The sequence below is a fragment of the Pipra filicauda genome, unplaced genomic scaffold, assembly GCF_003945595.2.
Source record: "Pipra filicauda isolate LSUMZ 115617 unplaced genomic scaffold, ASM394559v2 scaffold217_size2002032_pilon, whole genome shotgun sequence".
Taxonomy (NCBI): Eukaryota; Metazoa; Chordata; class Aves; order Passeriformes; family Pipridae; genus Pipra; species Pipra filicauda.
The window spans coordinates 1,279,933-1,293,345 of NW_024104329.1; the positions used below are offsets into that span (position 1 = coordinate 1,279,933).

The 13,413-nt window shown below is 46.0% G+C and overlaps 1 protein-coding gene across 3 annotated transcripts; it reads left to right on the top strand.

Moving 5' to 3' along the window:
- The first annotated feature begins 4,371 nt into the window (after positions 1-4,371).
- On the top strand, positions 4,372-8,408 carry POLR2L (RNA polymerase II, I and III subunit L). Of its 3 annotated transcripts, none has more exons than XM_027727710.2 (3): positions 4,372-4,486; positions 4,717-4,824; positions 7,901-8,408. In XM_027727710.2, the coding sequence occupies exons 2-3, from the start codon at positions 4,730-4,732 to the stop codon at positions 8,007-8,009; spliced, it is 204 nt and encodes a 67-aa protein (XP_027583511.1). In that variant the 5' UTR covers positions 4,372-4,486; positions 4,717-4,729; the 3' UTR covers positions 8,010-8,408. The 3 variants fall into 3 exon arrangements, with proteins under 3 accessions (XP_027583511.1, XP_039237124.1, XP_039237123.1); XM_039381190.1 differs by having other exon boundaries at positions 4,480-4,556; XM_039381189.1 differs by lacking the exon at positions 4,372-4,486 and having other exon boundaries at positions 4,642-4,824.
- The last annotated feature ends 5,005 nt before the right edge of the window (positions 8,409-13,413 follow it).

The following is a 13,413-nucleotide window of genomic DNA, read 5'->3' on the forward strand; positions in this document are numbered from 1 at the left end:
AATCCAGATTCAGCTTACTCTTTGCTCCTTAGGCCTTCATGCTTTAGAAGGGAAAGGAGGGAAATCCTTCCAAAGTCACACTAGCTAGCTCCAGAGGGAGCCACTTTTCTTTCCCTTTTGTGGAACAGGATGAATGTCACACTTCTGAGTAGTTAACCAAGACTAAAGAAAGCCCAAGAGTAAATCTGCAGGATTTAATAACCTTGCAAGTGGAAAATGTGCCTGAGAAAAGAGCAGCCAAGCTTCATCTTACATATTTGTTTGTTTTTCAATCTTCGCCTCTGCTCTGGCTCTCTAGAGCTACATATTTGTTAAGCTTTCCATGTCACGTTTCAGTTCCTGACTAATGTCCAATTTAAGCACTCATTTCAAGATTCATTCAAGTCTTTTTGTCTTAAAGTTCTTCCCTCTCTGGCTCTGTTGAGATCTGAGGAGTAAAACACTGAATATGGTACTTTTGCAACCACCTACGGGATTCTGGGGTGTTAGCTGGAGATGGAGTGAAAAGAGATCCTTCTCTAAATGACCACAGGAAGTAATAGGAAACAGAGCTTTTAACTCCAAACAGGGCCAACAAGGCTACCCACAGTTTTATAGAAGGTTGCAAATCATGATCAATAGTAACTCAACAATCCTTCAGTGAAAAGTTCTTCTAAGAAACCCTGAATTTAAACAACTATTCACTACCCTTGAATACAACTGCTACCTAACTGGCAAGTCAGACCCTAATGACCCATGTCTTCAGTTCTGGTGATTATCTACAAGTATGCAGAATAAGCAAAGTCAGAAGAAGGGGAACACTGACAGAAGGTGAAAAGTAGTGAAAGGTGAAAGTTTTCCAAACTCATAAGGATGCACACCTAAACTTGACTTACTGCAACCTACAAAGTAAAAAAAATTCTCAGCCACTGGCTTCTCACGCTACCAGTACAAGTGCAGAGATCCTACAACTCTTTCCTAGAGCCATAATTACAGAGACAAGGTCACAAAAGACACAATCTGCCAACATGAGCTGCACGAGGTCATATGGCCACTCTAGCTATAAAAGTATTTTAAGAGTAGTTCAGTCAGTCAGGTCACTTAACTGACTTTATTTTTGTCTGTTTTTCAAACAAGCAGCAATATTTTCCCTTACATTTTGTGTGTGGGAGAACAGGAAGCAGGATCTACCCCTTAGTCACCAGCCTAGTATTTCAGCACGCATCCCTAACAGTGCCATGGAGTGGTCATGTCTCGCTGCATTTTGTAGGTCTAAATCCACCAAAAATGCCAAGAAGAAGCCTCAGCCCAACAGTGACGGTGGGACAGAGCACTGACAGCTTTCAGAAGCTGTTCAGATCACAGGAAGTCCTGCCCTGCATTAACCAAGAAGTGGGATGTATTACCTGCAAAGCCCCACAACAAAGCTTCACGTGACAGAAGCTGCTCCAGCTACACATCAGAAAGGCAGCCCACAGTTCTCAAGCTTACTTCAACTTGATTAGTTCTAGGGCAGTCTCTTCCACTTAATGCTGAGAAGAGCCCCAGTGTGATTCCTGACCAGAAGGCTGCCTGAAGACCCCAAGAATCAGCAGTTTGGTAACTGCTGCTTGTTGAAGGTAGCAAGAGACCAGAAATGTGACAAGAACTTACTGTGAGAAAGCCTTGTAGTTCTAGGATTAGCTCTAGGACACAGGACTCCAATTCTTCTTCCAAGGACGCTTAAAGAGATCTAATTCTCCAGCTCTTCCAGCCCTCTTCAGAAAGATGCTTGAAGATACCAAATTTGACTAAATACTAGACTTCAACAGGTAAGTGTCAACAGTACCCAGCTCACCTGAACAAGAGTTGAAAGGTGACAATGCCACAACTGGCTCACACTGCAGAGTTCCCCTAATCAGTGTGAGCTACAGGCAATTAATAACCGACTCTGATTCCAAATAGTCACGTGCACACTCCCCCCATGCCGCCTCATCTCTTTTAAACAGACTTCTGTGGTTTGGCAAATGGTCAGATTAAGTAGAGGATACATGAAGTTAAGCAGAGAATGTTCTCAGTATGCAGCAGTCTCTGCAGGTCATAGATCATAAAAATCCTTACAATTCCTAGGATCAAAGAAGCTACAGCCATAAAATACTATTAGTTCGCTAAGTCCATCACCCAGTCAAAGCAGGTTATCCAGAAAAGACGTGACAAACTTATAGTGTATGAATAAGCTGAGTAAATTTTTATTTGAAAAAAAGACAGTAAGCAAAGTCATATACATGAACTAGGTCTGAAAGTTAAAATTTAGTTTTGTTTCTAAGAAATAAGCAAGCACATTTCTACAAGGCAGCTATAACATGCTAACCTACATCTAATGATGTGGCTTTGCCATGAAACCCTGGCGACAGCCCTTCTTTCTCACTCCCAATTGCAAATTTCCATCTCCAAACACAAATGCTTTTCACCACGCACTTCAGTAAGAAAATTACTTTGGAGCCCTAGTGCTGAAAATGCATAAAAACACAATCTTCAAATTCTCAGCCCCCCCCCCCCAAAAAGAAATCAAAGGAGAAAAAGAAAAGACACAGTTTGGCTCCCGCTGGCCTACAATAACAATAATGATAATAATCTAGAGGTTGCAGGAGGTTCGTCTACACTCCATGCCAAGTCAATTTGCTCCATTCACAACTGTGTATAATTGTCCCTGGGACTGCAAAAATTACTGTCTTTTCACTCGCAACACTATTGTAAAAATGCTTTCAAACAACCACAAACCCTTATTTGTTAAAACAAAACTATTTGCTCTTTTACGGTTCATGTTAGGTCTGGCATTTCTATGCAGAGGGTCAATAATCCAGTCGTTCAAAAAATAGTCACGAAAGACGTATTAACATAAGCTGTGCATTAAGACACATTTATATGCCTGACAGTAATGGCTCTGCGCTGTGCACTGTATCAACTCACACATACTTTAGCAGGAAAATAAAACACTTCGGAAGAATTTCTGCTCTCCCTAGGACAATTAGCATAACACTAATGCTGAAACAAGAGAGCAATACGGACTGACAGAGGCATCCTTCATCCCAGTCTCCAGAACAGTAGTTCCTGTCCCTAAAGTTTGCACCCATCACAGCATGCTTCCCTCTGCTAAGCGCACACAGCCCGTGCCTAATGCTTCCCCAATCCTTAGATTAACGAAACACAAGTAAGCAGTTTCGAGACGCATTATCCTCTGCTACCAAACCTCCCCGGCGCGGGGTGCCCAAGGGGATCGGCCGCGTTGCCCGCAGCCACGCTTCGCCTCCCGAGCCCAGGGAGCTTCCCCGGCTCTCGGACACCAGCGGAAGGCTCCTGTGGGTGCGGGCTGTGCCCGCGGCGCTGCCCCGCACAGCCGGCGGTGCCCCGAGGGCAGCGCACGACGCTGCGGAACCGCTCCGTGCGTATTCCAGCCGCGCACGGGTCACGGCAGGGCGGAGCAGCACCGCGAGTTAACGGGACGGCGCCGAGTCCCATCTGGCCCCGGAGTTTGAAAACTCTCGGCAAACCCGCAGCCACCACAGAGCCCACAACTTGGCCGGGGCTGGAGGGCGCGAGTGCCTTCAGAGGGGCACCGCCTGTCCGGGCTGCGGGAGCCGTGGAACAGCCACCACCCCCGGGAGCGGGAGCCGGAGCGGGCTGTGCCGCCGCCTCCCGCCCGAGGGAGCCCCGACACCGCGGGGAAACGGCCCCGAGAGAGCCCCAAAACCGCGGGGAAATAGCCCCGAGCGGCCGCGGCGCCGCTCCGACAGCGTCGCAACACAGCGACCACGGCGGGTCCCACGGCCCCCTCTCTCCCTGCCCCTGCCGGCCTCCCCTCAGCCGGGGTCGGACCGGCTCTGCAGCCGCGGGGACACCGCGGTGGAGCGGCGGGGGCTGCGCGGGGCACCCTGGCTCCGTCCAGCAGCCCTGCCCGCCGGTATCCCCCCCCCCCCCCTCCACCAGGATGCCGGGGCCGCCGGGATGCCCACCTACCCACCCTTCCGACGGGAATGCCCTGAATGCCGGGATACCCACTCACCGCTCCGCCGGACAGGGCTCGCGGGTGCCGTGCTGCAGCAGCCACCAGTTGCGCTTCCCGCCCGGGACGGCTGCAGTACCTCAGGCAGGACGGGATGCGAAGTCTCACCGCCACCGCAGCCCTTCTCGCAACGCAACAAGTGGCGCGGGGCGGGGGCGGCGCGGGGGCGGTGGCGGAGCGGCCGCTCAGCGCTCGGGGCGCCCCGGCTGCCACTCACCGCGCCGCGCGCCCGGCGCCGCCGCGACACCGCCCCCCCGCGCGCGAGTGCGCGAGCGCGCGAGCGCCGTCTCTTGGGCAGCCGGGGACGCCGTACCCTGGGCCGATACCATCGGGTATCACTAGGGGGGGAGCCGGGCCGCTCTACCCGCCCGCCCGCCGTGCCGGCCCGCCCGGCGGCGGCACAGTTCTCCCCGCGTGTCGCGGTGGTAGCGCTCCGGCGGCCATCGGGAGCGGAGGAGCCGCGCGGTGGGAAGCGTTCGGAAGGGCCGGGGGTTTCCCGGGAATGACCGGGCGGGATCGGGGAATCTGCGGGCAGGTGGGAGGGAAGGACGGGCCGCTCTCCTCCGGGGAGCCCTCGATTCCGGGCTCCTCCGGCCGCCCCCGGGCCTGTGCGTACCCGGCCCTGCCCGCGGTGTGTCCGAGCGCGGTGTGCGGGCGCCGGGCGGGAGTTTGATGCCCTGTTTGTGTCCTCACAGCTGCAGCGCAGAAATGATCATCCCGGTCAGGTGCTTCACGTGCGGCAAAATAGTCGGGAACAAGTGGGAAGCCTACCTTGGCCTTCTGCAGGCGGAATACACGGAAGGGTGGGTGTTTGTCGGTGTGTTCTTTGACTCACGCTTTAGGTGCGATTGTACAGTGCGTAAAATCACAGAATTATGTCCTCTGGAGATCATCTGGTTCCAACCCCGCTGCCAAGGCAGGGTCAGATGCGTTAAGTGCACGATCGTGGCATTACAGAGTAGCTGTAGAGAGGCTGAAAACCACAGGTATACATTTAACTGAGGCTATTTACCCAGAGCTTAGAAATCGTAATAGGCAAGAAAGTACTAGTTTCCCCACTGAATCTTTCAGGGCAGTAGTATGGAAGTTGCCAGGTCACAGCCTTTGTACCCAAAACATTCTCAAACGTGTAATTCCGTCCTGCTTGTTTCTTCCCTTCCCCTTCCATACACTCCGCTCTGACACCAACGTGGTGGTGGTTTTTAAAGGGAGAGAAAAGAACAAGTTACAAATGCGAGAAATAACTAGCACTGTTGACAAAGTGTACCCCTTTTAGTTTTTGTTTTTTTTTTAGAAACATTTCATATTGGCTACCCGGAATTGCTAACCTTATTTATAAGCGCTGGTTTGCTGGGGGAAGGGGAAGCTCTAAGTACCTGATCGATAGTCCTAAGGTTTCTGTTTTAAGAAGTCCGTCCGTGTTTTGTGTAGCTAGAGTTCTGTTAATAGTTCCAGGAGGGTCTAACTATGGTCAGACTACCGCAGAAGCTGTGAGAAGGAAATTCTTGAGAAATACTTATGTTGTCATCGAGTTTAAGTATGAAGAAAAAGAAAAAAAATCCATGGATGTTGGCTATTCAAAGGAGTGAAAATGAAGTTAGAAATTACATTGAAACTGTTAAGTAGAAAGTAGTATTTGCTTTGCATTCAAATGGTTACAGATCCTAATAGTTCATACAGGTAAGTCCATTTAAAAAAACTATGGGAAGGACATGTATCAGCAACAAGCACTGCCTTTTCTCGAAAGTAAAACTGAAAACATTCCTATGGTATAGGATACTATTTTGTCAAGGAAAGCTTTGCTTTTTGAGCCTCATCTAAAGTGGTAGAAAGTTGTGGTTATTCGCTGTGCTTATTCTTTGATGTGGAGTTTGCACAGGAAGGATATCCTGTCCCCCCACCATTTATCAGCTCCATTAAAAACTGTCCACTGAAAATCTTTTGGTACTTTTTCTAAATCTCATTACTTCTGTGAGCAGCCTTTTTACAGAGCATTTACATCTCAGAACTTGTCAAATGTAGCAGAGTAGAATTTTGCAGCTGCTAAATGAAAGGTATCTGTAAAGTTCCTACAAATTTTTTATTCTTTCATTTACGGAGTTAAAAACATTACAATAGTTCAGGGTCCTAATCGTTTTTCACTAATACTGAAATTTATCAGAGCTATTCTGATAGTGCTTCTGACTTATTGTCTAGGCATTGCATTTTAATATTTTCCCTGTCTTCATTATTTCTCTGCTTTTGTACAGGACAGGAAGTTGTATATTGTCATTGACAAATGCTCACTTGAAAACAATTGCTGTGGTCACTCGTGATTCTGTGGTGCTTGTTCAAGCTCATACAGTTAGGGTATTGTAAGAAGCAGCATTTTCAGATATCAAACAGTTAAAATCTTCCAGTGCAGTATTGGAATCAATGGTGGCTTAAGAAATGGATGGAAAAAATGGAAAAACTTGTCTAACAAATTAGTAGTTAAAAAAGACACCCACAACTTCCTGTTTGTCCCTTAAAAGTGTTCTTTTTTTCACAAGTCTTTGGAAGCTGGAGGAAAAGGGAAATACAGCTAAAGTTGCCTTGGTTAAAATGTATAGGATGACTTCTGGAATTCTGATTAATGTTGGTGTTTTTCATCTCTATTAACTGCATTCAGAAGTTCAGAACTTTCCAGATAGCTCTTAAAACTTAAATGTCAACAGACATCAGATGCTTTTGTTCTCAAGTGTTTTGGAAAGTTTAGATATCATGTGATGTTATTTATAAGCATTCTTTTGAAAAAACCCACAGTGTTCATATACTTCTCTTAAACAACTTTTGCAGGTGCTAGTCCTAAAATGAACAGCCCTATTTATGCCCCTGAAGAACTGTGGATAGGCACAGTATCAGCAGGGACTAACTGATACCAGAGAAGTTGCTGCAGTTTGACTCCTGCATTAAAGACTGTACTGCTTGAGGCCAAACAACCTCTTTCTAGCTTATCCAGAGGCCTCCTTTCAGCCATTTGTATTTTAGAAAAGTATCCATCAGCTTCTTCCTACAGGAGAATTACAGGTTTTGGGAAATTACATTTCTTTTAAGCAAATGCATTATTATTGCACTGCATCGTGTCAATCTAAAGACCTGAGATCAGTCGTATGTCACGAATGTCAAATTCTGAAGTAGTACCAGACTGGCTTTATGGTTAATAGATTGGAGTTAAAAGAGCTTGGGTGTTGTCACTTATCTTTAAGAGATCTGATAGCGATATCCATGGAAGACACGTGCAGTGGTTCAGGCTAGGATGACTCACACATCCTCTACCCAACGATAAGAATCTGGAGCAGTCACTTAGAAGGAATTAAGTGGAAAGCCTGTAAAACACAGACTTCTTGTTGATGAGCCAGCAGGTACTTATTTGTGGGGAGCAGGTTGTATAACTGAATGCTGCCTTGTATGGGAACTGGAAAGGAATTTAGCCTTTCTCAGAATCAGAATCCTTGTGTGGGGGAGTTTGCATTTTGAGTTTAGTTTCTGTATATCTCACCTTTTTAGCGTGGCCTGGATTACAAATTTATCTTGTGAAATAGGCAAGTAGCATGCTCAGTTTACAGAAACAGGTTGTAACAGTGCCCTCTGAAAGTTCAGTTGTTGTGTCAGCTGGACACCATCTCTGGCAGCAGGTCATGTGCTGTGGCAGGGCAGAGAACAGGCAGACACCCTGTCGACAGTAAATGGAAAAGAACATTAACAGCACATGCTGAATTTCTGTGTCTTACTTTGAACTGCAAACAAATTTTCCTTTATGACTGAGCTCAAAGTAATCAGTGCGTTGCTTAGGAAACGCTTACAAGTGGTTCTGACTCACTTCATCCATTATTTTTTTTAATTGTTGTTCATTGATAGAGATGCCCTGGATGCCCTTGGTTTGAAGAGATACTGCTGCCGCAGAATGCTCCTTGCCCATGTGGATCTGATTGAGAAGCTTTTGAATTATGCACCCCTGGAGAAATAAGATAGAAAAAGTACTATGCTGCCAGCCATGTGGAACAGTATCTCCAATTCTAAACTTGAAACTGGACTTCAGGCAGTAAAGGATGAAAGCCAACTGTAGTGCAACCATCGAGAGATGTTTATCTTCTGGATAAAATACTGCCCCGAGCCACTACCGTCTTTCAAGGAAACAAAGGAAAGATGAAGTCCACTTAACCGAGATTTGGAGATTAAAAGTTTGGATGCTTCTTTTTAAATCCGTGTTTGGAGTTGTTTTGTGAACTTTTAGATGCTTCTGCCAGTAAAAATAAATGTTTGTTCCTGTAGAAAAATTATTATATTTCATTACAGTGTTGAAATAAAGGAGGTCTTACCTTGTAACCTTCATAGAGTTTCTGGATAAAGTTAAGCATACTCTTCAGTGGATCTTGCCCTTTGGTCGTGCTGGTTTTTCTGAGGTGAGGGATACTGCTAAGTACCCAGTTCAGTGTCCTGCACTAGGCAGGCAAGGGTTAGAAATGTGGGACTGAACTCAAGTTCCAGTGACACAGAAGTGGGTGAGCTTGTTTGATAAGAGTGAGGCATTACTCTGGAAAGCTGCTGGAGCCAGCAGAGTACACTTTCCACCGCATTTAAAGTCAACTTGTGGTCTCTACCCCAATCCTTACAAAACACTGGGGCTGCTGTATCTGAAAAACCAGTGAATCAGATGGTGCAGTGCCTTTGCTGAGGTAAAACATGTGTGAGTGTTCCCATGGAAAGCACTGGATGTGAGAATTTACGCATGCTGGTGTGAACAGGATCAAAGTCCTGATCCTGCCAAGCACCTGCACCCCTCTGTAGCTGGTACATACGCAGGCTTTCCACTTGTTAGTCATTTCACTGACTTCACGTTGTTCTGCGCGTGTGGCGCGGCACTGCCTGGCCAAACCGAGAGAGCTCTGTGCTCTCCTGGTGGCATGAAACAGGGAGTACCAGCTGTACCTGCAGGCCTTGGGAAGGTAACCTACACTGAGGCAGGCACTGACTGCCAAAGGGTCTCGCCTTCCTGTTGCACTATCATCTTGTAAGTTGGAGCACGTTTCACTCTCTGACATGCAGAAAATGCAGCGTTCTGGGTGATGTGTGCACAGGCACACACACCCACCTTACCTGAAAGTGAAGGAGGCCCTTTGGTACACCTGTGCATGCTCAGGATTCTGTGCAAATGCAGCGTTAGCTCATCCGTTACGGCAGCCTTGTAGAGAATGGGCTCGGAAAGGTGGTAATCCCTTAGCTTGCAGCCTGTTACTCCTTGGTGCACCTAACTTTTGGCATTCACATATTGGCTGCAGGGTAAGAAATATCTCTGTGGATTCTTTTCCATAGAACTACAAAGAAGTTGAACAAAACCTGGCTTTCCAGAAATGCTAATTATTTAAGGTGTTTACTGGGTCAACCTTGTACACACAAACTAGATTGTCTCACAAAAGAAGTGGAAGGACTGCTTGCCTTTGGCTATCATCCCAACCAATCTACACTTGAACTTGTGTTTCAATTTACTACAAGGCAACAGTAGATGTTTCCCATATTCATCAGTTCTTCACTGAAGACATTTTAAAACCAAATGCTTTATCCTAACACAGAGAGAATTAAGCAATTAATTCTAGCATTTGTTTCATACTTGGTTGGGTAGCTTATGTTCTGCATGCCTGCTGTGTTAGCCAGCTAAACGCACTTCAAAAAAAAAAACAAACCAAAAACCCTTCACTCCTCTTTCAGGTTATTTTTTTAAAATGGACACTGTGAAATAGAGGATGACCTTTCCAAACTGAACTCGTGTAGGACGCTTTTCCATGCTACAGTGGAGCGTTACAGGGTGAGACGTGCCAGCTTGTTCACAGATCAATCGCCCGGGCCCCACGCTCGCTCCGTGAGCTGCACTGGAAAGCGCAGCAGCCCAGACGGGTACGTCTGGCAGAGGCAGCCGTGCAGGATGCCGTGCAGAAAGCTGTCCTGCATCACTGCCAAGGAACTGGATTAGACGAGCTGACAGGACTTGGGTTTCTATCTGCAAAAGCAAATTTCTAATCTAGTTTTCTGCTTTAGAATAACATGTTTCTTTTCAAAGCGCATGCCAAGTTGTCTGATGTGAAAAGTTATGGCTCTTAAATACTTGTAATGAAAATGCAAATTGCAGAAACACAGCAGGCCTCACTCAAAAATGCTAAGGAAAAAGAAAAACCACCTTTGTTGCTCTCATTACTGTTCTCAAAAACAATGCAGTGGAAGCCAATGACAGATGTTACACAAAGAGCAGGAAAAACATCTGAGTAGCAAGACTAAGGGACAGCAGACATTAATATTAGCTCATGTAGCACTTGACACCCTGTATGCACCACAACTTTTCCTCAAGAGTTTGCAAATGCAGTATTGACAAAAAAAAAAAAGCCATTTCTGTAATGTGGCAAAGCAAACAGTTTATCGTGTTCATGTGAAAGGTTTTCTCAAGAGTTTTGTCCTTCAGAGGACTAGGATCAGAAGCAGAGTTTAAATCCTGTTGCAGAAGGAGTCAGTGAAATTTTCAAGGGATTTCTATAAATCCCAGCTTTCACCCCTGCTCATTGGTAACAAGGAAAGTAATTCCCTTTTTGCTGTCATTTCTCCTGTGATACCTTCTGCAGCAGTTAATAACAGGAGTATTGGATCTGCTGTCTAACCTTCCAGATCTCTTTGGGAAGAGCCATTAAATATACTCACAACAACAGTACTTTTTCAAGGCAATGTAAAAGACACATGCATATACACAGAAGAAAAAAAGCCTCTGTTTTCCCTGAACCTGAAAAAGGAGCCCTTAACAGAATCAATAGATAGGCAGAAGTGGCAAAAAAAGAGAAATGGTATTGAATATGCAGTCCTTAATTACATGCAAAATTCTGTCAATTGGAAGATTCCTGAAAAATACAAAAATCTGCAGTCATTTATCCACTATACATATAAAAAATTTTGGAAATTTTTCAAATCTGTTTTGAAAGACTGTTGCAGGACTCCCACTAATCTGGTGTTGTGGTATTACCCCAACCAGCACCTATGTCCCACACAGCCACTCACTCATTGCCTCACCAGCAGGACTGGGGACAGAACTGAAAGGGTAAAAGCCAGAAAACTCATGGGTTGAGTTTAGTTTAATAGGGAAAGCAAAAGCCATGCACACAAGCAAAGCAAAACAGGGAATTGATTCACTGCTTCCCATGGGCAGGCAGGTGTTCAGCCATCTCCAGGAGAGCAGAGCCCATCACGCGTTAACAGTTACTTGGGAAGACAAACACCTTAACTCCAAATGCCCCCCTTTCCTCGTTCTTCCCCCCACTTTATATGCTGAGCATGATGTCATATGGTCTGGAATATCCCTTTGGTCAGTTTGGGTCACCTGTCCTGGCTGTGTCTTCTCCCACCATCCCATGAATTTCCAGCCCCCCCCCTGCCAGCATGGCAGTATGAGAAGCAGAAAAGGCCTTGGCTCTGCGTAAGCCCTGCTCAGCAATAACAAAAACATCTCTATCTTATCTACCCTGTGTTCAGCACAAATCCAAAACACAGCCCCATATCAGCCACTGTGAAGAGAGTTAACTCTACCCCAGCCAAATCCAGCACACCCAAATCCAGCACACCCAGTATTTGAAAAGCAAGCAGTCACAATTGGAAGTGTAAGAAAAGACACCCCCGGTCACCCAGGCCGCAGCCTCTCTTCAAACACCACAATTGTATCGAAATAATAAAGTAGTGCCTGAGACACACATGGTGGGAGTTGAGGTCATGAAAGTACAGAGGAATCTGCTTCTGGAGTTCAGCATCTTGCTTCTACCTGGAGCATCAGCACCAGGCTACGTGTGTGCTTGGAGAGCTTCACGATTCTTGAAATGACAGTGTTAAACAAAAAAACCCCTCTTGATCATAACTCTGAGTCCATCTGCAGGAAGGAAGTGCTTTTGTGCCTATCTGTAATGAGCCTCAGGCCTTACATTTCAAAAGGAGTTTTGCTCTGAAAAACCACCTCTTATGAGGGTCTCACCCCAGGGTGATTTACTGAGAAAAGTATGCTGGGTTTTTGTTCTTCCCATGACTTTTCCCTAAATGCAGCCTGGAACTGGATATTCAAGTCTGACTTCTCGTCTATGCTTCTTGCCTATACGAAGAAATAGGAAAACTCTGAAAGTCCGGATTAAAACCAGCACACAAACCCCCATAGCTGTATGTTTCAATTGAGGTGCCTAACTAGCCCTGTGGCTACAAAACTACATTTCATTGGTAATAAACTATGAGGATACAGAACATGAGCTACCTCTTTCCCTGCAAAGGGCCTACAGGAAAAATCAATCCTCGCCCTTTCAGAAAAAAAAAAAAGAACCATCACCGAAACCTATTTAGAGGCCTATTTGCCTCTAAAATTTAATTCCAGTTTAATTCCAAATTGTTTCTAAGTTCAGTACTGATCCTAGTAAGAAAATAGCATTTCTACTTCGTCCCCCTCCCCCATGTAATCCATTTGAGCTCAATTAGCCAGTAAGATTTTCTTACTACCGAAACTTCTCGGTAAGTAAGACCAAGTCGGAGTTGAGACATCTCCAAAATAATGATGTTTCAACCTAGGTCTGACTGTTTAGATTATGAACACAGATTTGCTTTCCCTCTTCTGCGCATCGCACCGGGATTTACATTGTGGCTCTGTTTTCAGATCCGATTTTTATTCAGTTCCTCCAGCCAGTGAGAAAGCATTTTTTAATTGCTCAATAGGGACAGCACAATAGAGATGTTTGAAAACCAAGGGCAGGAAGCACGTGGCTGAGACTTCGTCTCTGCCGTGCTGGATGGTTTGATGTGTTGCCCACTGAAGTCTGTGGGAGTCTTTTCATTAACTTCAACGTGACTTAAAATGGCCTGGTGGCATGTGGTGCCTTACACCACTCGGGTGTCCAGGATTAATTCATATTGCTAAGTTCTGCTAAGAAAAGCTCTATGAGGTGCCCAAGCCTTAGAAACTCAAAGAGCTTTCAGATCTTGCTGCAGACCTCGACCACGTGCACTTCTAGCACATAAGGCCATAAAAGTAAATAAAAGGTAAGAAGTTATCTTTGGCTTCAGCGAGTCCTGCCACCCAGAGGGAGCTGCAAGGCTTCGCTTTTGGGCTGGCGCTTGGAAGCAGCACAATATTTACATGGGAGTAGTTCTCATTTAAACCCTCATTGCTTTCTCCCTCATATTCTCTTTCAGAAACATAGAGGGAATGTAGAGCCAAGATGTGCAGAAAGCAGTAGGGTTTGTGCCCCGATCTAATTTCTCCTCCACAAACGCACATCTTCCAGATGCTGGCAGTCACCCTTTTAGGTGAGCTACATCTTGTCTTGTGCTGTAGGTCACACGTAGCTGGGGTGAAGCCACCGAGCTCC

What these genes read in the sequence shown, in the direction of transcription:
- POLR2L (XM_039381189.1), top strand. Translation starts at nt 4,694, where the DNA reads ATGCCCTGTTTGTGTCCTCACAGCTGCAGCGCAGAAATGATCATCCCG. An exon ending in CAGGCGGAATACACGGAAGG is followed by an intron (nt 4,825 to 7,900) that starts GTGGGTGTTTGT and finishes GTTCATTGATAG; the next exon opens with AGATGCCCTGGATGCCCTTG.